Source organism: Manacus candei, unplaced genomic scaffold, assembly GCF_025592945.1.
Source record: "Manacus candei isolate 608988 ecotype Guabito, Panama unplaced genomic scaffold, ASM2559294v1 h1tg000037l, whole genome shotgun sequence".
Classification (NCBI taxonomy): Eukaryota; Metazoa; Chordata; class Aves; order Passeriformes; family Pipridae; genus Manacus; species Manacus candei.
Genome location: NW_026138085.1, coordinates 17,152,873 through 17,178,613, shown reverse-complemented (window position 1 = coordinate 17,178,613; position 25,741 = coordinate 17,152,873). Strand labels below are relative to the sequence as shown.

The 25,741-nt window shown below is 48.1% G+C and overlaps 1 protein-coding gene across 1 annotated transcript in view; it reads right to left on the bottom strand.

Moving 5' to 3' along the window:
• PDLIM4 (PDZ and LIM domain 4) overlaps positions 1 to 7,898 on the bottom strand; it is a 43,506-nt gene extending 35,608 nt beyond the window's left edge. The window contains exon 1 of the mRNA XM_051794159.1: positions 7,735 to 7,898. Within this exon, the coding sequence (XP_051650119.1) occupies positions 7,735 to 7,827 (93 nt within the window). The 5' untranslated portion in view covers positions 7,828 to 7,898. The remainder of the gene's footprint in view (positions 1 to 7,734) is intronic.
• Positions 7,899 to 25,741: the final 17,843 nt, after the last annotated feature.

Genomic DNA, 25,741 nt, shown 5'->3' with positions numbered 1-25,741 from the left:
TTCAGCTTTTCAAAGCCTCCTGCTTTGAACTCACATATATTCTGTGCCAATCCATTTGCATTTTTCTAGTTGTTTATATAAAGTCTGATGCACCAAGGTATTATTTAGGTGTGCTCACAGCCCAGTAAATGAAGAACACTGTTTATGCAGTGTGGATTCATTTAACTATTGAAGAAAACAAGAAGCTTAAAACACAAAAGGGAAAGAAGCGGCGTACAAGTGTTATAAAAGGCAAGAGACTTGAAAATCCTTTTGAATCCAAATCCAAATTTAGAAACAGATCCATAGTGTAGATCCTAACCCAGCTCAGAGCTGAGGTCTCTGTACAAAGAAAGGCTGAGAATCAATGAAACTGGATATGGGTTTTGCAGCAAACAGCCACTAACCCAAGTGCAAACCTCAAAACGTGGATTGAGAAAGACAAGGAAGGGACCCACAAGGATCATCTGGTCTATTTTGTCAACAACTGGCTTTCTCAGCCCAAGGGCACACAGCTCCAGCAGCATTCAGAGCACAGGCAGCAGCACCTCACAGCCTCCCACAGTCCCCAGGACCCCCTCACCCCTTCCTCCAAGGACGAGTTACAGAGACGCTGCTTCCCTGCCCAGAATGGCCCCCCTTCACCCACATAGCTGTTACTGCACTTAAATCTCAGAGCTTTAGGGCTCAGCTCCCCAGGGATGCCTCCCCCTCCAACACCCCCCAGCAAGCACCAGGGCTTCCCCAGCCCTCCTCAGGAGCAAACCTGAGTGCTGCACAGAAGACATGGGGGGGCTGCTTGGAGCTTCCCTTCCAAACCAGCAGCCTCTGGGCCAGGAAGGCAGCTGGTGTTTTCTGTTCCAGCAGAAGGGAAGTGGCCACGGGGCCATCTCCAAACAGAAGAAAATTCTCCAACATAAAAAGCTGAATTCAGTTGGTGAGCAAACCTGAAGCTTCATTCTCTCTGCACAGACAGGTGTTAATCACAGCCCACAGGGTCTCTCAAGTGTTCTGTGGCTGGTGGTGAACAACAGCACTGAGAGCAGCATCCTGAAAACCTCCCAGGGACCATCTCCTCTGGGTGCCCTTTATCCACTGCTCCTGGAGTCAACTGTTCAAGACAGCTTCTCTTTTAGCACTGCCCATATCTGATAATTAAGAATAATGACTTGAAATAATCTCTAATCTGGTGTATTTTGCTTTCTGAAGCTCACCCTGTAAAATGTCATTGGCACATAATCTGCTATCAGTCCACACAACATGTAAAACCACTTAAGGCTTAATGGGTGTGAATGGGAGCTGCTCTGGTTGACAGAAGGATGAGTGTGGCACAGGCTGTGAGGCGTCTTTATGGTGCTTGGAAAATTCATTTCTCCACGGGGAGAAAGTGGGGTTTATTTTGGGTCTCTGCGGGGTGTTGAAGTTCCTCAAATGCCACAGTGTGGCACAACATCTTTGCAATTGCTCAAATAACACAGTGAAACCTGGGTTTGCTTGAAGTTCTGTGTAAATTCTGAAGTAGAAGCCAAACACAGCCTTATCTCCCAGGGCTTGGGGTGAGTGGGGTGGCAGGGGCTGTGTACAACCCCCTGCACGAACAAGCCCTGGGGAGATATGGGGTTTGCTCTGCACACATCTGGCACCAACGACAAATCAAGCAGAGTGTTTTTTTCTGTGAACATGTTTGTTTTAACCTTTTCTTATCAACACTGCCAGAGCTTGAGAGATCTACTGTTTTCCTTCACACTCCAGGACCTGTGGTCACAGATGACTTAAAAAATAAAAACGTTCTCAATAGGTGTTTGGGTATCTAAGAACCATGAGTCAATTTGTTTTGAGAGCTTGGAAATCAGACAAATTCAGTTAGAAATATAACATTTAAGAGGACTCGTGCCTTCTAGGATTTCCTGTCACTCTTGTAGACTTGTGATATGTATTTTGCCCCCCAGCTACCAAAAATGAAATTAAATTGCATTGATCTGCATTAATTCCACACAATCCATAATGCCATATTTGTGTTAAAATTAAAGGACTGATCTAATCCCAGCAGGACCAGGGTTATAACTATCTGTTCTGTTATACAGCAACAAAAAGTTTGGGAAGAAAAGAATAATTGCACATATTTCCCCCTGTATGCTTCCTACACTAACAGAGCCTTTCTAGTAAGCTTCTGTCTAACTTTATTCTCCTTCACCCACTTTATCAAGTGGGATTAACTGCACACTTTTACAAAGTAACTCTGAATACCTGTCCCAACAGGCAATCTTTCAATCTTCAAGGAGAACTGACATCACCATCCCTTAAAAGCAAACGAAAAAGAAAGGGGAGGAAAAAGAAAAAGAAACCCAAACCCACAAAGCCCCAAATCCCAACCCAAAATACCCAGTGCCACTGAGCCCATTCTGCTTTGTCCAGCCTGGCAGAGGCCCAGCATGTCTTGAGGGTGTGCTGGGTTTATTTTGCTGCCTTGCCCCAAGGTCAGACCTTGCCTGAGTGGATCTACATGAATCATTCTTTCCGCCTGCTTTCCCACTCAGGATTATCAGTGTGCTTGATTACAGTAATTAGCATTAGGGTTTCATTCCAGCATATTCCACCATTGCTGTCTCCTGAACCAGCACCAGCATTTATCCTTCTCTCTCAGTTATTAAAAAGAAGCCTCGGTGACAGAAGCACTTCAGCAGCAAATATATTTGTGACATATTTGTTAGTTCTTATCTTTGCTCAGATTAACTGCTCTGTACCAGCACAGCTTCACACGGAACCACCCAGACCTCTCGCCCCAGGGCTCACAGGGACGGGGAGAAGGACGAAAATCCACAAGCAAAATATTTCCTTCCACTTAAAAAAAATCCTCCCGCTCGAAATGCTGGAACAAACATGACTGTGCAGCCAGCTGAGGGACAGCTTTCATCACTCAGCCCCACACAGGCAGCACACCCACCAAAGGTCAGCAGGAATCAGCTGGGGGCCTGGGTTTGGGATTCATCAACACAGAGGGGCTACTTCAGACCTGCTGGGAGATCTGAACAGAGTGCATAATTTCCATTTAATAAACTATCAAATACATAAAAATTACATGGGGAACCAGGAAAAGCCTTGTGGAAATCAAAGGGAAAAGCCCTGTTCCCTTTGCTGGTGTCTCTGGTCCTTGCCTTCTCCACCAACATATGTGGAGTTCCTGGAGAAACTAAACCCCCAGCCCTGGGTCTGGGCAGCCCTTGGTGCTCTGCCATCCCCTCTCACACCAGAACAAACCTCACAGGCCACCCCCGAGTGTGTTCTCTCTGCATTCAAACAGGATCACAGCAACACTCGGGCATTTGCTGGCTGCCCTGACAGAGTCAACAAAACCACTTTTACTGGAATTCCTTCCTCAGCAGAATTCCTTCTTGAGTATCCTAACCTTTAACAGGACACGTCTCAGCTCAAATGCAAAAGCTGCTTAAGTTTAAAAGTCAACCTTAACTCAAACAATACCTGGATAATGGATTGCAGACCAATTATTTCTCACCCTTCTTGTGTTACAGTTCCAAGAAACTGAAAATTGCATTTTTGCTGCTCCACCGGAGACCAGTGGGTAAACTGATGTTGAGGCCAGCAGATAAGGGAAAAACTGTATTAAAATCTCATTTTAAAAATACTGGAATTGGCCCATTTGTCAGTTATCTGTTTAGCCAAGTAATTTAGCTACAATTCCAAAGCAGCAAGTGTGTGGATTAGCACTGGCAGAGGTGGGCAGGTGACGACATCGACTGCTCCAGAGCTGGACAAGTGAGTTCAAGTGATTAAACACACTCAGCTCCTCCAGTTACGCTAATGACTGATTAGCTTTTAATCCAGGCAAGGGGTAGATCAGCTGTGATCCCACACAGAACCACAACACTCACTGATGTGGTTACAAGCACAGGACTGAGAACAGCTGAGAGAGTTATTCTGTTCCTGAGCCGTGGCTGCTGGTCAAAGGGAATGTTGTCCCTACCTGGAGTAAGAGCTGCAGGGAACCCCCTTTCCCAAAGGGCCAACACAGCCCCCAGTTGTTGACCTGCTCAGCCAAGGGAAAGCAGCTGTTGGCTGCCAGAAATTTAATTAAGTCTTAAACCCACTTTCTATCAAGTCATTAAGGCCGACTCTAATCAGATCTCCTGGATCATTCCCTACTTCTGTAAGTATCCTTAGGAGGAGTAACCATTAATCATGTGGTGTACTACACCTGGTGTTAGCCTGCTGTAACAGGGGGGATAAAACAAGCTGAGTTCCACCCCCCAGCATAGCCTGGGGCTACAGTTCCCTTCCCAGCACTGACAACACACCAGCATCACCCTGCAGGGCTGTGTACCCCCAAAACCAGCCCAGCAAACTCCATCCCTCCTCATCTGGGTCCTCCTGGAAGTACAAGAAGAAACAGGGGATGAAAGGGGAGCCACAGCACACCTAACTTTTCATGTGACCACATGAGAGAGGTGCCCTAAGCACACCCTGCTGGATTTGCATTTATCTTTAACAATGAAGAACTCAACAACCCAACTGGAGCCCTGGCTTCTCGGGGGCAGAGCTCTGCACCAGCTGCTCCCAGTCACTGGAGCAACCAGGTCTTTACCCCTTGTCACTTAGGACTGATCAAATCACAGAGGGAAGGGACCTGTTTTCAAGAAAGAGATCATTGCTTGATATCACAAGCACATTTTAAACAGATGCAAGGGATGGACTGAACCCCATCAGCTGCAGCTACACAGACACAGCCACCTCACAGGGGTAAGGGCCAAAACAAACCCTTGTGAGAGAGGCAAGTCCCACCCCACAGCAGGATTCGGTGATTGTCATGTTCTGTGCTGCCAAATCCATATTTTTTCAAGTTTCTCTCTTGACAATACTGTCCCAAGCCAGTTTTGTGGCCCACTCCCAGCTGTCCCTCCTGCCCTGTGCCGGGTCCCTCTCCCTGCCTGGCACTGCTGTGCCTCTCGCTCAGCTCAGCCTGGCAGCTCCTTTCACACCAACTGCTTCACTGTTTCCCCTTCTAGAAGTGACGCTTCGGCTTCAGGTCCCACAAATGCCCCACTAAGAAACTCTGCCTTCACTTAACCTGGAGCTGTGACACGTGGCCAGGCTTTGCAGAGGAAGCTGCACCTTCCATGTCCCCCAGCAGAGCATCCCTGCTGGGCCAGTGACACATCCCTGCACTGCTACAGCAGGGGAGGGCTGGAGCCAAATGGTTTCCTGCAGGAGCTCAGCAAAGAGTAGAGAAAACCAACATAACAATGACCAAAACATTTTTTTCCACAACCCCTACCCAGACAGATTTGTGTTTTTTAACCAGGCAGCCAGCCTCCAGCACCCAGAGCTGAATGTGGGTGGCTCTGAATGCCTCAAATCCCAAACTGCAACCCGATTTCCCAACACAACCAGTCCAGGGAGGATGTTTGCAAAGCTGTACAGTCCAAACACCACATGGCACGCTGATCCTCAGCCCCCCTTGGGCCCGGCAGTGGGGTGCAAACCCACATCCCTCAGGCAGCCCAGCACACCCAGAGCTTGTCAGCATCTTGGGCTCACAGCTGGATGTGGCACTCCCAGAGTGTGGTCCTGCCTCCTGGCAGAATTTCTGCCTTTCCAAAGATGTTTGTAATTTCATGGCATTTTAGTATAAAACAAATAAAATAGAAAGTAAAGAAGAAAGGCACTTTGAAGGGAGCAGAAGTCAGCCAAAAGCCTCCACAATTAGCAAGAGGCTCCCTCCCTCCTGCAGTGAGCCAGCCTGAGCAGGGGGCTGGGGGCTCCCTATCTGTGGGAATGGGAAAGCCCCAGCCCCCTTGCTGGGTTTCAAAACATAAAGAACAGATTTCCTGGGCAATTACAGAATGAAAGGGAATATGGCACCACACCAGCCACGATCGGTCCTCTGCACAGTAGCAGGGTTGCAGAGACCCACCACCAAGCAAAGCCCTGGCTCCCTGGGGAGCCCTCCAGCAGCCCCTTCCTGCATCCCCAAGGCCAGGACCTGCAGCAGAAGCTGTTTTTTCCCCAGTTCTAACATTGTTGGGTACTATTTGCAAAGCAAGTGAGGTCTTTTCTTATGTTAAGAAACTAGAGCCTAACCAGAATACCTTATACCTATATTTACATCCCAGCAAGTTGTTTATCACCCTCCAGGAGCAGCTGTTGGAGTTCAGCAACATCAGAGCATCACCTCGCTCTTCAGTGGGAGCAGAATTAAAAAAGGATCCAATTTAAAAGGCTGCCACATGGAATAACACCCTACAACTTCTTTTATTACAGCTCTCCGTGAACCATGGCAAGATTGGCCTAATGAGAATCAACCTCCTCACACCTCCCAGGTTTGCTGAATCAAACAAGGAATTTGGCAAGCCACCTGTCTAGGTGAAGCAGACTTTGTTTTTTCTTGTTTAATATTAAACTAATTTTTTTTTTTCAAAGTAACAGGAAAAGAGGCTCACTCCACTAAGCCGAAATGTTCATTTTCCCAACAGGGACATTTTTACAGTTGCCAAGAGGTGGTTTGTGATACAACCCATGTTACCAGTGGAGAAAGAGAACTTGCCATGCCCAGGAGGCACAGGCTGAGCCCCAAACGCCAAGTGCCCCCCGCCCGGCACAGACCCCAGCTCTGAGCAGCCTCCTGCCCAGCACAGCCAGCCCCGCCAGCCGCTGCTCCCTGCGCTGCCCTGCCCTTCCCTTCCCTCTCCATCCATCTCCTCCTGTTCCTCCTCCAAAACAGCCCTCGCTGGAGCACTGGGAAAGGGACAGTCCAAAGCAAAACCAGAGGCAGAGCTGTGCAACAGACGCGTTTTAACTCAAATAAAAACTAAATCTCTTTAAAACACGCTCTCTTCCATAATTATTTCTTTGAAACTCAGGGTACATGTTTTCTCTTCTCTGTCGCAGCTTTGGCAGATGAAGGAGACGACGGCAAACAGCTTGCGTGCGTTACACCAATATTTTTAAGTTATAGCTCCTTTCAAAGCCTTTCAGTACACTCAGGGTTTGTTCCAGCACTTCAGCAGCAGCTACCCAGGGGAGCTCGGCAATCCTGCACAGCCCGACACGCCGGCAAGGCAGAGCAGCCTGGGGCACCCAGCCCTGTCCCGGGGCAGCCCGACGGCGCTGGAAACCCCAGTGCCCGCAGGAACATGCCCAGCTCAGACACGGCACCTCATCCATCACACAGCCCATCGCACCACCTCGCCGGGCTCCTTCCCGCACGAGGGACGGGTTGTTTTCACATATATCTACACACAAAGCCTTTTTCAAGCTATCTGCGGCGCCTTAGCAAAGAAGTTTCCAGAATACATCTTTGTGAGGTTAAACACAAGTGTGAGTACACTTACACAGTAATTACTACCAGCCCGCAGGGACCCCAGAACACTGCAGCCTGCGCGGAGAAACTTCTTGCTGACTTAACTCATGCCTTCCTTACAAACCCCAACAGCCTGTGAACTCAGTCCAGGGCGTGAATCCAAACCCTCTGAACACTAAAAACTTTGAAAGCGGATCTTTATGAATTAACAACCAAAAAAAAAAAAATAAAGCATGGAGAACGCTGTAACACCGGGAAAAGCGGCTGAAACGGCGCTGAGTTTTGAGGAGAGTGTATTCGGATGCATATAGACTAACATGAAGTCAAAAAGAGCCCCAGCGCTGCTAGCCGGTGGCCGACCCCGGGTACCACCCGCCGCATCCCCGCCGCCCATCACCTGCGGCCGGTGCCCTCCCCGCTCCGCACCCCTCCGAGCTCACCCTGGAGATGGTCAGCGGGGCGCTGAAATCTTTGCCGCCCACCAAGCGGAACCCCCACGGCGAAGGGCCGCGCAGGACCACCGAGTGGGACATCGCGGCGGGCGCTCCCTGCCCACGGGCGGCTCCGGCTCCACTCGCGGTCCCGCCGCGGCTCCGAGCGCCGGGACCGGCCGGACCCGCCTCCACAGCTCGGCCCGCCCGCAGGGCGTGTCGGGGGGGCGGGACCGACCCCTCCCGGCCGGCGTCGGGGGGAGCTTTAACGCGATTTACCCCTGAAACCTTTTACGAGTGGGGTTCGGAGCGACTACTCACAGGAGTAAAGTTATAGTACTTCACTAGTAGTAAAATATACTTTACTTGATGTGGTCAAAGCCCCCCTCACTGCACTTTCATCCTCTGGAGTGGAAAGAAAATGATGTAATAGGTCAGTAACCGTGTAGTCGTGACTGTTTTATTCATCACAATAAGTCTCTTTAAGGAGAAAAAAGTTCAAGAAAATAATCAGATTTCATGTAAAGCCATTTGGGAATTCTTCCTGGTTATTACTTGGGCAAAAGATAAACCTCCAAGAAAATAATCACAGAATGATCTGGGCTGGGAGGGACCTTAAAGCTCATCTACTTCCAAAGGCCCTGCCATGGGCAGGGACACCTTCCACTAGCCCAGGTTGCTCCAAGCCCCGTCCAACCTGGCCTTGGACACTTTCAGCGATCCAGGGGCAGCCACAGCTTCTCTGGGCAACCTGTGCCAGGGCCTCCCCACCCTCCCAGGGAAGGATTCCTTCCCAATATCCCATCTAACCCTGCCCTCTGTCAGTGGGAAGCCATTCCCCCTTGTACTATCTCTCCAGGCCCTTGTCCCAAGTCCCTCTCCAGCTCTCTTGGAGCCCATTTGGCACTGGAAGGGGCTCTAAGGTCTCCCTGGAGCCTTCTCTTCTCCAGGCTGAACAGCTCCAGCTCTCTCAGTCTGTCATAGCAGAGGTGCTCCAGCCCTCAGAGCATTTCATGGCCATTGCAGCCCAACATCCCTGTGTCCTTGCAGGGGTCTCTGGGCAGCACCCAGCACAGCAGAGCATCCCTGTGACTGCTGGAGCACCACGGAGATGTCCACGCTGCCAGAGGGTGTATAAAGGGATGGCTTGCAGGCACAGAGGTGGGGTGGGTGGCCAGCACAGCTGCTCAGCACATCCCCCAGAAGCTGAGAAGAAATCTCAAAATGCCTGTAAAATCTCCCTCTCTTCCTGAAAAAGGCTGGACCGGAATATCCCACTTCAAAAAAGGGACCTAACAAAGGGTTCATTGTTTGGAAAGTCCAGTTTCATCGAGTACCTTCTCTCTGCCCGGTTTCTGTGAGTTTGATTTATGTGCCATTTGCTGCAGAGTCTCTTTGCTCGTGACCCAGGAAGGTTTGTGTGACCGTCTCACCGCTGTGCCCGTGTTACTGGGCTTTGCTCTGGGACAAGAGGGGAGCTGTAACTTTTAAACACGCTCCTGAGCCCTCCTGCAGCTTTGGGATTTAGCAACATGAATCCAGCGCTGTGTTACAAACCTGAAACACAACGTACTTTGTTTGCTTTGCGAGGAAGGTGCGTGCAGAGGAGAGGTCCAGCTGCAGCTGGTACCAGCAGAGCTTTCCACTACTCTTTGTTCCTCACAGGCATGTGCCTCCACCAAGAGAGGCTGCACAGGCTGACTTTTGTCTGGGTGATGAATCATACCTCCTCATTCCTGCGTGATATCACCCAGCCTGCAGCAGCCTGGGAGTAGGCTGGTCTGAGGTTTCCTTGCTTGTGTTAGAAAATCCGCCCAGCCAAACAGCGAAATTCCTCTCACAGAGAGCTGGAGGACTGGTTGCTGTCCCGCTTCTCCTGCTCTCACTGTTTGGTGACCAAGAGAATTCCCTCAAGGACCGAGCTACAGATGTGCACAAACACGGTGTGTCAGCACTGGCATCTCCTTCCTCTCAGGAGGGAAAAGAAAAAATCCTTTCTGTGAAAGACACTAAGCTTGCTGGAAAATAGGAAGACTAAACCCAGAGATATGGAAAAAAAAAAGAAGATAAAACATGAAACCTGCAGTTCTGTGGAGTCAAACATTTCCCACTGGCATTCAGTGGGGGCCCGTTCCCCAGGTGGGTTGAGAGCTACACCGTGCTGTGAGGGGCAGCTCTGCTGGGCAGCAAAGCATCAGGGGATCAAAGTAATTCACTGGCAGAGGCAACAGATGATCAAAACACAGAAATGCCCTCTATTAAGTATTCCTTTCAAAAGCAGACAGGAAACTACTGGCTCCGAGGCACTTTCTCTTCAAGGCTTTTTAAATGCTCAGCCCAGATCACCCCTCATGGAACTGACAGCTCATCAAAAACTTAACCCAAGTAAAACACAATTAGCCAAATTGGTAAAAATTGGTAGGTGTGCTTATTCCAAATGAGACTATATTCCAAAATGCATTACACTGAGTGAAGTGGAGGCAGTTTTACTCTGAATAAAACTGTCTGCAGTTGAATTGCTACTGATGGAAAGTGTCAGAGCAGTCCTCAGGTTTCAGAACTGTGTCAGGAATTAATGTTGCACCCCTGTGCCCTAGATGTTTTTTCCCAGGATGCAGGGAATGAGAACATTATCCGAAGAGCCCCACAGTTCACAGATTCCTCATGTTCTCTCAGCTGCTCACAGACCTTTTCACACTAAAGCCAACACAACTCTGCAGCCTGCAGAGGAACCAGTCAACTCCCACTTCAACCAACCAAAGTGGGCTCAGAAATTTCTGGTTTTGTCTTTGAATCATAGAATCACAGAATGACTTGAGTTGGGAGGGATCTCAAACATCAAGCCATTCCAACTGCCTGCCACGGCCAGGGCCACCCTCCACTAGACCAGGTTACTCAGTGAGAATTTTTAAATTCTAAACTAGTTGGATTTCTACTTCTGGCTGAGAAATCAACAGGACCAACAGCAGATGAACTGAACCTTGCTGGGGGAGCTGAAATACAGTATCACGTGCTCATTCTTCATCCGAGTGCTGAAACCCTGCAGCAAGCTCTAACAGAGACCACACATTATTCAAAGAGAGGTCAAACATGTTCATGAATTCAATCTCATCACTCCATTCACTTTATCTTTCCCCTCCCTGATATTTTCCTTGATGTTTGTTTCCAGTATTTTTCCACCCCAAAGCCTTATCACCCCTTTGTTTCTTTTTTCAATATTCCATCCTGGCTCTCCTTTGCCACCAGTGACACTCTGAGTTTCCTTCCTTTGTTATCAGAGACCGACTGGGTAAACTACAGATGGTCAGCTTTGTGTCCCATTTTGAGTGAGCATTCAGGTTTTCCATCTGCCCCCCTCCCAATGTCTAGCAGAGGTCTGTGCTTATCTGGGAGTCCCGATAATGACCCTCCAATGCTATTTTTGAACATCTGTCCACATGAGAGTGTTTTAAAGCATCATTGTGGCTTGATAGTTCTTCTCCAGGTCAGGAGATTTTCTTGCTCTACAAATTGTCTTCTTCTTGATGTGGCTGTTTCTCCTTAGAAACAAACCATTTCAGGAGGCTGAAGTCATCCATCCCTGGAAGTGTCCAAGGCCAGGTTGGACAGGGCATGGAGCAACCTGGGCTAGTGGAAGGTGTCTCTGCCCATGGCAGGGGGTGGGACTGGATGTTCTTCCAAAAGCAGCTTTAAGCATCAATGTAGCTGTTAGGCTGTGTCCTGGCCTTCCCAACAGCCACACTCCTGTTAAAATTGTGTGTCAGATTCAGTGGCTCATGGTTTGTGTTTGAAAATCCTTTGTTGTGAATGCTCATTTGCAGGTTCTAATGCTGGTTGCTCCTCTTCATATTTGTGACTGCAAAAGGCCCCTGGAAGTGATGCTGATCACGTGAATGCAAGATCCTTGTGGCAGTAAAGACTCCAAGCAATGCTTCATGGCATTTGTGCAGTTTGTCCTCTCAGAGTACTTTTCCTTTCTTACATTAATCAGTAACCCTTGACTTTTTCATGTTCATTTCCATTGTCCTTTCTGGTGCCTTCCTATCCTGATGGGATTCATGTACAACAGATTCTTAACAGTTCCTGTTTGTACCTTTACTTAATAGTTAAAAGATAAAAAATATCCAAAAACCCAACATCCTGTGAAAACAGTTAAATTTGAAGCTCATTATTTGGATTAAGTCCAAGCAAATCTCAACCCTATGGCAGCTTTAGCTGCAGGTTTCCAAAGGATTACTTAATTTATAAGCTTTGCAGGATCTCTCAGATCTGAGTTATTATTTTGGCTTTTGAAAGTTCCTTGGCGGATGCCCAAGTGTTGGGAACTGTCACTCTGAATTCTGTTTAATTCATTTGTTTGTCTAAATCATTTCTAAGAAGTTTATCTCATAGATCTAAGCATCCCACAGAGAAAAATCCAGCTGTGATAGAAATCATTAGGATAATGAAAGAAATCTTGTTGGTCCAGTAGAATTTCTTCTCTGTAATCACCTTCAGGTGGAGCAGCCAGCTGCTTCCCAAGGCTTTGGAGCTTTAAAGGATTGCTATGGAGAAAAACTGAAAGAGAGCAGGTCTAGTTTAGGTATTAGGAAGAAATTCTTTACTATGAGGGTGGGGAGGCCCTGGCACAGGTTGTCCAGAGAAGCTGTGGCTGCCCCATCCCTGAAAGTGTCCAAGGCCAGGTTGGATGGGGCTTGGAGCAACCTGGGCTGATGGAAGGTGTCTCTGCCCATGACAGGGGGTTGGAATGAGATGAGCTCTGAGGTCCCTTCCAGCCCATAATGTTCTGTGAGTCCATGAAAAGTGTGTGCAAGAGGCTGCACTGTGCGTGGTGAGATCCATCTCTGATTCCCCTGAACACTGTGCAGCAGGAGCAGATTCACAGAAAGGACAAAGGCAAATCCTTTGGCTTTGTAAGATGAGTTCAGAGGGTAAACCACAGCAGGGCCTGACACAAAATGCAGTTTATTGTTCTGTCCTGGCAAATACTCACGAGACAATTTTTACACGTAATTCTGAGTCTTGCTCCTCGGGGTACCAGTCATCTCCCAGATATTCATACACTAAGCAGAAAGGATGAGTCTGTACCTCCCAAACACTGCAGACTAAACAGAAGATAAGGTCTGTGGATGGGTTTCCCGAGGGGAACACCGGGGAGCAATGACACAGCGTGGCTGGCTCGCGCCAGAGCTCAGCACCAGCCTGTCCTTGATAACAGACAGCTCTGCAGAAGGCTGTGGACAAGGACAAGGCTCATGTCAGGGCTCATGGAAAGGTCATAACATGTTCAAAACATTACAAACAGACCACTTTTTTAAAAAAAAATATATTCCCTTCTTCCTATCAGTTTTACTGGAAAATGAGCTGGTTCCACGTTCACCCTGTTCTCGGTTCCACTTTCCATCTCAGGAGTCAGAGCAAACAGATGCTTGTTAGGTCAGGTCTAACCTTACTCATGGCCTTAATCCCCAGACTGAGACTAACCCAGTGACAGGCCTGGGCAGCACAAAGCAGCACAAAGCAGGCAGGTGGGGACTGTCCCTCTGCCCTGCCGCTCACTGCTGCTGCCCCAGAGCACATCCTTGGCCTTTCCATCTCACCTGGGCAGCTGCAGGCCTGGAATACCTGGACCAGATGCAGGGAGCTGGTCTGTTTGCTTTGGGAGCACATGACCCCCTCCCCAGGGGTTCAGCTGCTGCTGACAACAGGGGCAGGATTAACCCTGGCTCTTGCCCTGTGAGAGCTGTAACCTTTCCGTGGCACTGTGACCGATGAGCGGCAGTTGAGAAAATAAAAAGCAATATTGGCATGATATTGTGAGTAGAAGATGAGATTACAAGTGATCTGCTTTTTCTGTAAGGCTAATTGTTCCCATTATGGGATTAAACTGATTGATCTCCCGTCAGAAACGGTGCCTGGAAGAACAAAGTCGAAACCTGTGGTCTAGTGTGAGTCACTTCACTGAGCAGCTAAACACTGAGATTTTTGTTGGCTTTTTTCTTGTGAAATCATGACAGATGGCAGCTGTTGGTCTATTCTGCAAACAAATTTGGCACATTTTTAGTATCGTTATTTCACACAGTAGAGTCCAAGTGATTGTACCTATCCAGCAGAGGAGGTCCCCAGCCTTTCTTGGGGATTTCAGTATTTATCACCCTCCCTCTTGACCCTGCTTATAGCGATGCTTCCTTTTTTGGGTGTTGTACAGCTCCAGAATGCAGACAACTGGAGAAAATTAGGCTGAATGTTCCCAATTTATGTAGGTCAAGGAAAGTTTGCCTTTTATCATTCAGAGATAAGTACAACAAACTAACTCTTTTTGAAAGGCTGAGCTCCACACACACCGGCTTTCAGACTCAGTGATCACAGAGGTTCCTGTAGGTGGGTTTCACAGGAGCTTTCCCATTCATTTTTTGGTTACAAATAGCCTAAGCCTTCCTCTCACTGCCAGGGCTTGCAGGCCAGAATTAAGACGCTTTGGTGTCCAAATCCTGCTGTTTCTGGCAGTTAAACTCATGGGCACCATGTGAGACCAAAAGCAGGCAAATAACATGCAAATATAATTTTAAAGATTACCCTAACAGTCCAAGGTTGATCTTCTGAATTGCTATGTCTCTTGTCTTAGTTCTCTCTTAATATTCCCAAAGTTTGCACTTGTGCACTCAGATTACACAAATGTAACAGCACAGATTCCATCCCTGATTATGGGCAGTGACTTTACTGAGTAGGTAAAAAATCAGTGTAATTGCCAATATTTGTATTCTAACATATAAGCAGGAATTCATAAATGCTTGCAGGAATGTAACATATCAACCTCCTTAAACAGCCATATCCTGTTTCTTTTGTTTCCCTTTTGCCTTTGCAGTGACTGTTGCTACAACACCATCCATCACTGCTCCTTTCATCTGTCAGGCCCTCCAGCCGCCGGCCCGCTCTCTGTACCTGCCCCGTCGGGTCTGAGCTGTCTGGATTTCCCCCACGTTTCAGGGTGTAGGTTCCCCTCCTGTGGAGCTGGAGCCGTGTGGGTGATGGGGTGATCCCCTCCTGTGTCCCAGCTCCCCTCCCGGACCTGCTGGGCCGGTTGCATGAATGGGTTCAGTCGAGCGAGATGAGTTTTGACAGGTTTTGTCACAGGGCATTTGTGTTGGGACCTCAGAGGGTGGTTAAATGGGCACGGTCTAGGCTGAGACAGAACAGGATGGCTGCAGTCAGAGGACAGCACACATCCACATCCCTGGGCAGACAAGTTCAAGCACATCTTTTCTCCGGTGTTATTGGCCTCTTGACACATCACTGTGTGGCTGGTCAGCTGCAGGCTCCTGCCACTGAAGGTGCTCCTCTGATCTCTCCAGAACATTGCCCTAGGATATCTTCTGGAGCATATTCCTCGAGGAAACTGATTATGCACAAATGGTAGTTTAATTTTCTTTTTCCCCTCCCTCCAAGCATGTGGTCACTGGGACGTGGAAAAGCTGAAATAAACCTTTAATGTGTTTTGAAGGATTTGTCATTACCCAGAGAAATAGATCTGACATTCACTGGAGTGCAAGGAAGTGGAGAGAACAAAATGGGTTACTCAGAAACTTCACTGGCCAGGCCAAAGTTCTGCCTTCAGCTGCATCTGGGCAACTCATTTAGGCTGAGAGAGCTGTGTCACATGAGCTGGAGTAGAATTTGCCCTCAGAGTTTAAATAACACGAATGATATTTAAGAACCTGCAAGGCTGTTAGGTGATATTGTACAAAACCTTATAGAACAGCACTGAAAACCTCAATCCAAGATTCAGTGATGTCAACAGAAAAGCTCCCACCAGCAATGGTGGGAACGTTGATTCAATGAGCAGCTTGACCACTATGCCAAGTGTCCAGGGGGCATTAGGATAACCAGGGATTCCACCTAAAAAAGGGTCAGATCTCACTGTTTCTTTTTCAACACATGCAGCCTGCTACATTCTTCAGCTTCTTCTGCCTTTTCTAGGAAAGAGTGTGACCTGACTATAGAATAAAATGCCTTATGTCTGAAAAATTAATAAAAATCACTTGAAATCCAAGGAGCATGGAAAATAAATGTTATTATCATTGAAGTATTTTTCTGCTTCAAGCACAGTATTACATTATGATAATGAATGTATGTCTCTACCTTAACTTATTATTAAAAAAATAGCTCCCATCTGCTTCTCTAACTAAGGCATTTAAGGGCCTTCTGCAAACAACAGCTCCAAATTTGTCCGTGCACACAGGATAAATGATGTTTAACAAATAAGTGAGACTGTGGCATCAAGTGGGTAAATAACCAATTCCAAGGTGAACAGTCATGCTAGAAATTGTACCCAAGCTTCTCATGCACTCTCCTGTGGTTTAAGCCAAAGATGGATGTGTCTGAAAAACCCATGAGGGACTGAGGGTCCTCTTCTGTCCCATCAATGGTCCTGAAGTCTGTCTGGATGCACCACCAGTTAGCAGGAGAAGTTAATGGTATTCCACCCAAGATATTTCACCTGTTAAAGATACCACAGAAAATAAGACTTGGTTGCCAAAGAATATGCCATTTTACAAATGTTTAGGGATGCAGGGTGAGGTGTCACAGGATCAAACAGGTCTGATACTCGCAAAATGGGCAGGAGGGAGGGATCCTTCAGCCTTTTTAATTCCTCCATATCTCTTTGAAGATTTAACAGGGGGTTTTTGGTTGGCTTTAAATCTTCACAGTACTCCAAAGGTCATTATTTTTTCCCAGCAACCCCGAGGTCAATCTGTGGATGGTTCTGCTGGGCCTGGCCAGAGGGTGCCCTGCTGTGCAGCTCCATGCCATGGCCTCAGCCTGCCTTTTCCCAGGAAAACCTCACCAAGCCCAAGTTCCATTTTTTTTTAGTTCATCACAAGAACCATTCACTGCTTCCTTCAGCATCTTCATTTCAGCATTACTTTTAAAACCATTAGTGTTGCTGCTGAGGGGGAGAGAATACAAATACTTGGCCCAGGTGGATATTTACTTTTCTATTTTCATGGATGTGGAGTCAGTTGTGCCTGTTTGGAATGTCTCAGGAGAATCATGAATAGTTTTAACATGTGTTCAAGGAAGCTTTTTAGTTTATGGATCCCCAGGTATTTTTCCAAGTTGTGCTTTTGTAGAATTTCTCAAATAGGTGTACTATTGTTATTCTGAAAGAGACTGAAAAATGATTTAGGACAGAAGGAGTGTTCTACACCACACTTTGCAGAGGAGGTGGAATTGCTGAGTTGGTGCTGGGGGCAGCCCAGCCTGGCTCCAGCCACTCGCCTACCTGGCTCCCTGGGAAGCACAGGCCAACTGCAGCCACATGGGTCATCCCTCCAGGGCAGGGTCAGGTTAGATCAGGCATAAGGAAAAAACTCCTTCCCTGTGAGGGTGGGGAGGCCCTGGTGCCCAGAGAAGCTGTGGCTGCCCCGTCCCTGGAAGCGTCCAAGGCCAGGTTGGACGGGGCTTGGAGTAACCTGGGCTGGTGGGAGGTGTCCCTGCCCATGGCAGGGGGGTTGGACTAGACAACCTTTAAGGCCCCTTCCAACCCAAACCATTCCATGATTCTATGAAGGAGAGCTGTATGATGCTCCTGAAATGCCACAGACACCTCGAGTGTCTCGGTGGTTCCCAAACTGAAGTGGGGTGGAGCAGGCACGTAGCTGAGTTAACAGCAGAGAGGTTTCTCTGTGTCCTGCAGTCACTGAACATCAACTGCAGATGACTCATTTGGAAATGATTTGTTGGCAGCTTGTCCCCAGCCAGCACTCAGCCTCCATCCCACTGCTCCCACAGACCCCCTGGCTGCACGCGCCGTTTCCGTGATGTCGGGCAGGGATGAGATCCAGCTGACAACAACGGATACCAGGGGAAAAAGCCCCTAAGAGTTTCTGATTCTGGGAGGGGTTGGACAACGGAAACAGTGGAAGTCCCTTTGCTGAACTTGGCAAAAAACGTTTGGACAATGCTGTTCAGGAAAATATTCTCCACTGAATGAGTGATGCAGCTTATTAGGTTTTTTCTCTATTTTTTGACTATGAAGACAAATAATGAGTAAGAGGCCCTTGAGGCCAGTGTCCAACTCAACAGTTACAACATGCTGAGGGAAGCATGCTTTTTCTTTCCCTTTGGACAACCAAACGTGGTATTTTTAGTCCTGACAGTTTTTTCCTCTGTGATGATGTAAGGTTCCTGTTAGCTCATCAGATTGGGTCGCCCGCTGTAAAAAGCTAAAAAGAGACAAAATTGCACACCCCGTCATGTCTGAGCCTGGGCCCGAGGCAGGAGGAGACTTTTGGCTGCTGAATCAATCACATCCAAGCGGAGGAGCAGGCAGGACACAGAACCCAAACAAACCACAAAGCCTGATTCTGGTTTGAACTGAGCTCCTGTTAATTTATCTCCATTTATGGAGTTATTTGATGTTAGACAGAATATTAAGCTACTCTATGGCCGCTTCATTTGAGAGAAAATATGTGATGACCTAAACAAATACCAAAATCCACAAATTATACCCAGGTGCCAAATTTATTGTTCGTGTTTTTAGAAGCCTTTTTTATATAATCCTCCTCGTGGGCGGCTGATCAGGGAGGATGGATCCCTGGCTGGTGTCAGCCAGGGGAGCTGTGTCCAGTGTACTCATCTCCACTGCTTTGTGCCAGCTAACAGTTTGCCTCACGTATTTTCATGTTCTAGTGTTCAAGACTAGGTTGGATGGGACTTGGAGCAACCTGATCTAATAGAAGGTGTCACTGCTCACGGCAGTGGGTTGGAATGATGTGAGCTTTAAAGTTCCTTCCCACCCAAACCATTCTATGACTCTGTGACTCTCTGTAGCTGGAGATCTCCACTTCTCCCAGTTCCCACTCCCAAGGTTGTGTAACTCTATAAAGCGTTATCAGGAAGGTTTTTTTCTGTCTCCTGTTTTTTTCCACTCATAGGCAGCCAAATCACATTCACCTAAAGCTTTCTATGCAAGAAATTAAAGTAATTTCCTTTGAACATTCAACTGAGGCTTGCTGGTTTATAAAGAAACCTGGTTCTCTTCCATCGCCCTTCCGAGGCACTTCCTCCACATTCCTGGCTGCCGTGTCAGGAGGAAATGCAGGTGCCTCAACCTCGGGCTGCTGGCACCCGTCACCGTGGGAGAACACAAGTGTGAAGTTCTGTGCCTTCCCAGCATGGAAAGTTTGCAGCTTCCAATTAGAGGTGCTAAGCACTCCTAAAAATATATATTAACGTTTTCCTATAGATCTGTAAAACCTATAGGGTCAATTCCTGATGCGCTGTGAGCCAGCGTCGCCCGGGGGACGTAACAAATGGCTGCTGGTCCCTGTTGTGCATGGGGACACTGCCATGGTGCTTTGTATAAAACTTGGGGTTTCCTTGTTGGACATGTGGCACCTCCTTGGCTGACCCACTCAGTGAAAGCAGTGGGACATTTTAGGTGGATGTGCACAGACAGACATGAGTTCCAGGTGGTATGTCCTGCACAGATGTCCCCAAATTGTTTTGGGGCGAAGAAAAGACCTTGCTGTCCCTTTGGAGGTGCCTGAGAGGGAAGTTTCTGAGTGAGGCTGGAGCCTAAATGGGATTTACTATTGCTGAATGCACTGAGGGGCCCCTAAAGACTTTGTGTATTGGCTCCACTCCAACCCACGTGAGCATTCCCGTCAGTGTGGCTTTTCAGAGCAGGCCAGGAGAAGGAATGGACTGCTTGAGATATTTCCCAGGCATTTGCTTTATAGTCACTGAAGACAAAGTGTATTTGGTTTCTAATGAAACAAGGATGTTTCTCAGCACAATGAAGTTCTTGCCCTTGTTTTGCTTTTTGTAGCCCAGCATTACGTGACATATAAACCCACCTCATTTGTTTTCCACTGCCTGGAAGTAAATTTCCCGGTAAGACCACCACTGAGCAGATACTATCACAGAGGCCAGCCCTGCTCCCACATTCCTGCCTCCCTGTCTCCCTGGACCCCCAGCCCTGGCTTACCTTGCTGCAGAGCATTAGCAGTGGGGTGATGCTGGGTGCATTCACAGTGTCCACCCCATGCAGGCACAGCACACACTTCCTGGCATGGTGTATCCCACACTCCCAGCTCCCAGGAATGTGTCACTCTTATGCCACAGCACGTGTCTAGTCCCAATTTCCATGGGCCTTTTCCATGGAATACGCCCCATCCTCCATCCCTCAGTGCAGCTGGATGTGTAAATGCCTGTAACATTTCTGGGTGAGTGCAAATGCATTTGCTTTGTTCAGAATTGTGCTTCATCTCCTCCAGAAGCAGAACAGACCTATGTCATAAACCATGACCATAATAAATAATAAATCATATGGTGAATAAGATCATGGGGCGGATGTGAATGGGGTACTATGGTTTGGGCCTTTTAGTGTAAGGAGGTGTTTCTGAGGGAATAGTTCCTGTTTCTATATCTGAGAGAGCTGGGGTTGTTCAGCTTGGAGAAGAGAAGGCTCCAAGGAAAGCTCATTGTGGCCTCACAGTGCTTAAAAGGTGTTTACTAAAAGGAGGTAGAGTGACTTTTTACACAGGCAGATAGAGATAGGACAAGGGGGAATGGTTTAAAATTAAAAGAGGAAAGATTTAGATTAGACATTAGGAAGAAATTCTTCCCTGTGAGGGTGGGGAGGCCCTGGCACAGGTTGTCCAGAGAAGCTGTGGCTGCCCCATCCCTGGAAGTGTCCAAGGCCAGGTTGGACAGGGCTTGGAGCAACCTGGGCTGGTGGAAGGTGTCCCTGCCTTCCAAAACAAGTTCCTAGGGGGCTTGGAACAAGATGAGTTTTGAGGTCCTTCCTTAAACCCTTCTGTGATTCAATGACTGTCCCTTTGTGGGTTTGATGGTGGAGCTGTAGGGAGTGTTCTGTCACAGAGCAGCTCTGTGGTCCCTGGTGTGTCCCTCTGAGCCAGCTGCAGTCCCAACCTGTCTTCCTGCCCTCCTGGGGAGTCACTCCAGCCAGTGGAGAGCTTGTCCCAGGTAGGAACTGCTATGTCCCCCTCCCTGGTGTCTCCAGGGCTAACGGATGGAGACTGGAAATCTTGCTGGGAGATGGAGAGAAGGAAAAACTGTTTTCCAGGTTGCAAAGCTGAGATGTGCAGAAATGAAGTGGCCTTTGGGACCAAAAGCGTGGTCCATGTCTTTCAAATTGCAATCCCGTGTATTGATACAAACCCATCCTTCCTGCTCCCTCCCTCCAGCAGCAGCTGTGCCTCAGGGGCCGGCACCACTCCAGGAGGAGCAGCAGAAACCGGCCCAGGGGGTCACACCTGGAGAGGATGGAGGCTCCTCTTGGTGCTTGCTGCTCTCCCAGTTGGGTGTTTCCAAAGCACACAGGGAATCCAGCATGGATGTTTTCCACGCGAATCCTGCTTGCCAGAGCTCAGGGGCTGCGCTGGGGCTCCATTTCCTTTGGTGTCTGGAAGTCACGTTAGGAGCACCTGCTTCTCTTCATGGACAATAACTAGCACAGTGCTATATTTCTGCTGCATTTAATGAAGGGATTACTCCCTACAGGACTGAGTACAAAATTCCTGTGTTGTTAAAGATGTGCCAACATTTTATTCACAAATCTTTGGTTCCCGCTGAAGTGAGTGGAAAGATGGCTTTTAACTTGCTATGGCTGTGCTGGGGCCCTAAACTGAGTTCATTTCAGGATAACCCCAAGGAAACCTGTTGTTTTATAAATATGGAAGAAATCATATATTCCACTTGCTGTGATTGCCAAGGAAAAAATATAAAGGTTTTTTTCTTAGCTTTAGGCTTTTTGCTTTTATGCTGGAGGACCAGGTGCTCACAAATGCATGTATGCTGGTCTACACTGTTGGTGTAGTGCTACTATTAATAACAACCTGACCAGAAAAATGAATTTGATCCTGTTAAGAAAATGTGTTAGACAGCTCTCTATGTGTCTTGTGTATCTTGCTCTTTATTTACTTATTCCTTGAGCCCAACCTGCAAATGTTTTTCTTTTTTTTTCTGTGTGACTGTAACCAAGAGGGATGTTACAACCCTCAGGCTGCAGCATTTTGGTAGTCAGAGTCTGTTTTTACAGCAGAAGACGAGTTAGGGTTGCCACTGGGGTTGTTTATATGGAATCCTGTTAATTGATTGCTGAAGATACGCTTTGGGTTTACATCCCTTGCTTGTTATTGGGCTGTGCTCACCCTGGCTAAACACAGTTTATTTCCAGCTGCTGCCCTCTCCTTCCCTTCCAGCTGTTCCCGTCGCTGTGTCCCAGCATGAAATGCATGGAGATGTTTTAGCCAGGACCCCACATTCCTGTCACCACCTTCACGGTGGTTGCAGCTGTGAGTCCTGGCTCGGGAGAACAACCCCGGGAGGCTGGAGCTGACTTTGGCTGCTCAAGCCTGAGGAGCAGCACAGGGAGCAGCCCCTCCACTGCTCTTCCCTGCAGCTGGAAAGTGCCCATGGAATTAGTCACTCCCAGCTCCTGTGAGCAGCCCACTCAGCCCCTCTGCTTGCTTTAGTCTGGAGAGCACCTCTGCTGATGAAGCTTTGCCAGTTTGTCTCAGCTAAGCTGCCAGCCCCACGCGTTGACTCACTGCTAATTATTTATTTGAGGAAATCAGCAGTGGCTCTTAAATGGGGACTTTTACTGGCACAGACAACACAGGAGTCTGGATTCTCGAGTGTTGGCATTTCAGACATGGCAGAGAGGACAGGCCCAGACAAGGACCACGGTCAAGGAGGGTGTCCTTCTGCAGGGAAAACCAGCAGGTTCCTAAAAGGAGCCTGATGGTGCCAATGGGGGCAGGACAGGCTGTCCTGTGGGGAGGGCAGAGGTGCAGTGAGAGAGCAGAGAACACATCCTCAGTTGTCCCCAGTCCCCTCCAGGGTTACCATTCTTGTCTGAATGGAGTTTGATTGCTGGCTCTGCTGCAAACATCTCCTTCCACAAACAGCTCCGGGTTGTGCCCAGAGCAGGGTGGTGGGGCAGGAGCTGGGGCAGGAGTTGGGGCAGGTCACAGCCCCTGGCCTTCTCTGCTTCCCCCTCATCCTGTGGGACATGGGGCTTCCTCCTCACAAGGATCATGGAATGGTTTGGGCTGGAAGGGTCCTCAAAGACCATCTCATTCCAATCCCCTGCCATGGGCAGGGACACCTTCCACCAGCCCAGGTTGCTCCAAGCCCCGTCCAACCTGGCCTTGGACACTTCCAGGGATCCAGGGGCAGCCACAGCTTCTCTGGGCAACCTGTGCCAGGGCCTCCCCACCCTCACAGGGAAGAACTTCTTCCCAATGTCTAATATAAACTCACCCTCCTTCAGTTTGAAGCCAACTCCCCTCGTTCTGTCCCTCCAGGCCCTTGTCCAAAGTCCCTCTCCAGATCTCTTGGAGCCGCTTTAGGCACTGGAAGAGTGCACCCTGGTAATTCCCACCAGCTCTCTTGGGGCTGCTCCCTGCTTTGTTTTCCAAACTCCTCTTTAATAAATTCAGGGGAATTTACAGAGACAGAAATCCACTTGTCTCTAACTCCAGGCAATGTCATGCAAACTTAGGAGCACTCGGACCTTATTTCTGGTCTCTGAGATGGACAGCAGATGTGAGCAGGGACTTCAAGCCCTCCTGATAATTTAGTGTAATAATGGTGTTAGCAAGGACCAAATTGCTAACTTGGTTGTGAATGAAAATGATCACCCTGCCAGAGCATTGCCATGAAAACTCTAAGAGCAATGAAAACAGACTGGTGTGGAATGAAACCCGGTCATTGTATCAGAATGACCATGACATGTTGTCCATATTCATTGCCAAGTATGTTGGCTTTTGGGTTATTTGACAAAATATGGCCTCAGCTGCTCTCTGCTGCTTGGCACCATGTCAGGAGAACATGGAAAACAGGGAATCCTTCCTACTCCATAGGCTTTTAGAAAGGTGGTGAAAAAAAAGGAAAAGAAAGTCAGCATAAGATTTTTTACAATAGTACTAATAATGCAATCAAGCGATTTGATGGATTTTGTGTGATTTTTGTTTCCTGGCCACAAAAGGGACTTTTCTGTGGGGAAGAGTGTTCATAAAGCTTCTTTGCTATTTATCCCTTTGACCTCTACATTACCCCAGCTGTGGCTGGGATGACAGATGCACTCAGAGTTGTGAGGTTAAAAGGAAAAGTGATTCATCCAATATGAAATCCCCAAGAAAAAATCCCTTCAGATGCAGAGAGGTGTTAGACCAGCAGCTGAATTTTGGCCACTCGCTGGGCTGACTTAGTGCTGTGCATGCACAGCTGCCTTGGGGTGGACTTTCTGGACTAAGTCCTTAGAAGCACAGGTGCTCACTTCTGTTTGGAAGAGGTGGGGGCAAATAACCCCCCAGCTGCACGAGTCCTGCCGGGACACACAGCAGAGCTTGGTGTGAGAGCACCAAAGGAACCCTTCTGCTGTGCCTGCTGGGGGAGAGGCCCCAGCTGGTGAGGATGTGAGTCATGCAAGCTGGTCCTTTTTAGGGCAGAGACATGAAGTAAATGGCCTTTGACAGCCTTTCGTTGAGAATCCCACTTTTTGGCACTCTGGGCATGATCTCTCAATTTCTGTGGTTTGTAACTAACGATTGAAATCAGGTTTTTCTTGTGCTTTGAGCTTTAAAAAATCCTGTCTTTATTTTTAGGGAGCAAGAGCGGCATTTACAGCTGTCTCTGTGTAAATCAGTTTTACTATAACCTCTCTGAGGACAGCTTCATCCTCTGGGTCACAGTCCTGTGCTGGGGGTATGTCATTTAATAACCCATCCACAGAGATTCCCGTGGTGGAAGGAGCAGCTTGAACTGCAGAACTGTCCCAGGACAGGTATTCAGCACTTTTGAGGCTGTAAATGAACAGACTGAAAACAGAACTGTAACAGTAGAGCTGCCCACCATCACTTACAGCTGGTTTACATCCTTTAATCCACTGATTTTGGTGCTCTTTCCCAATGTCAGGAAGTTCTCAGCTGCCTGAGCAGCCTGGGGTGACTCTGGGCTTTGGCATCACTGCATGAGAAGCCACATGGCTTCTCTGCCTGTCCTCCCAGCTTGCTATTGGGGTGTTACCACCATATTCTGGATTTCTCTGAAGCTGACCCTTCAGTTTGTTGCTCTGTTTGCTCCAACACTGCCAGAATTCTTGCCTGCCCACATGCTTGGATCCCCTGGTCGGCCACAGAGCCCTCTGTCCTGGGGAGAGGGGAAATTGCATGATTGTGTGGAAAATACCAATAATGTTGTTTCGTTTTGTTGCCATGGGAACAGGAGCTTGAACGAGAGTTGCAGCACATCGGAGGGCAGAAGGCTGCCTGTTGAGAAGGATGCCCAGAATTCTGTCTTTAAACAATGACATGCAAAAGGAATGAGACATGAAAGGCCAAGAGCTGCTCTGCGGGTTAGTCTTCTGTTTCTTTTGACCTTTAACTATAAATTGTCCCCCTTATGACTGTCTCATAATATAATCTTATATTGTGTGTGATTTTTCATGTGCTTGCACTAATAAATGAGACAATGTATTCCCTTTCTCTCTCTGCGTGACTTTCTGTGAGTAAAATACTTCATAAAGAAATGAAAGATTCTATTTGCCTCCAGCTCATATAAATATCTTGTGTTAACATACTAATGCACAAGTGTCTGCAGTCTGCACCCAGATGTTAGCCATGATGGCTTTTCATCTTTCAGTCTGATCACTGGGTTGCTTTTATTCAGGAATGAGTAGGATTTGAAGAGGAGTTGAATGGTTCTGTGGTTAGTGAGCACATCTGGAGCTATAAAAAGGCCAGGTCACAGAGCAGCAGGAAGGTCAAACTGCACCATCCATGTCCTGCAGACAGGAGGACTGTGCCGAGCTCCCCAGGGCTGGTGGAGGTTCTTTAAACAGCCAGGGTTGGTTCCCAGCAGTGCCAGCAGAACTGAGCTCAGTGTCACACGCAGCTCCAGAACCAACACCCTCTGTCCCCAAAGTCCTTTTCCACCACTGAGATTCACCCTCTGTCAGTGTATAGCTGGTCTGATGTGATTA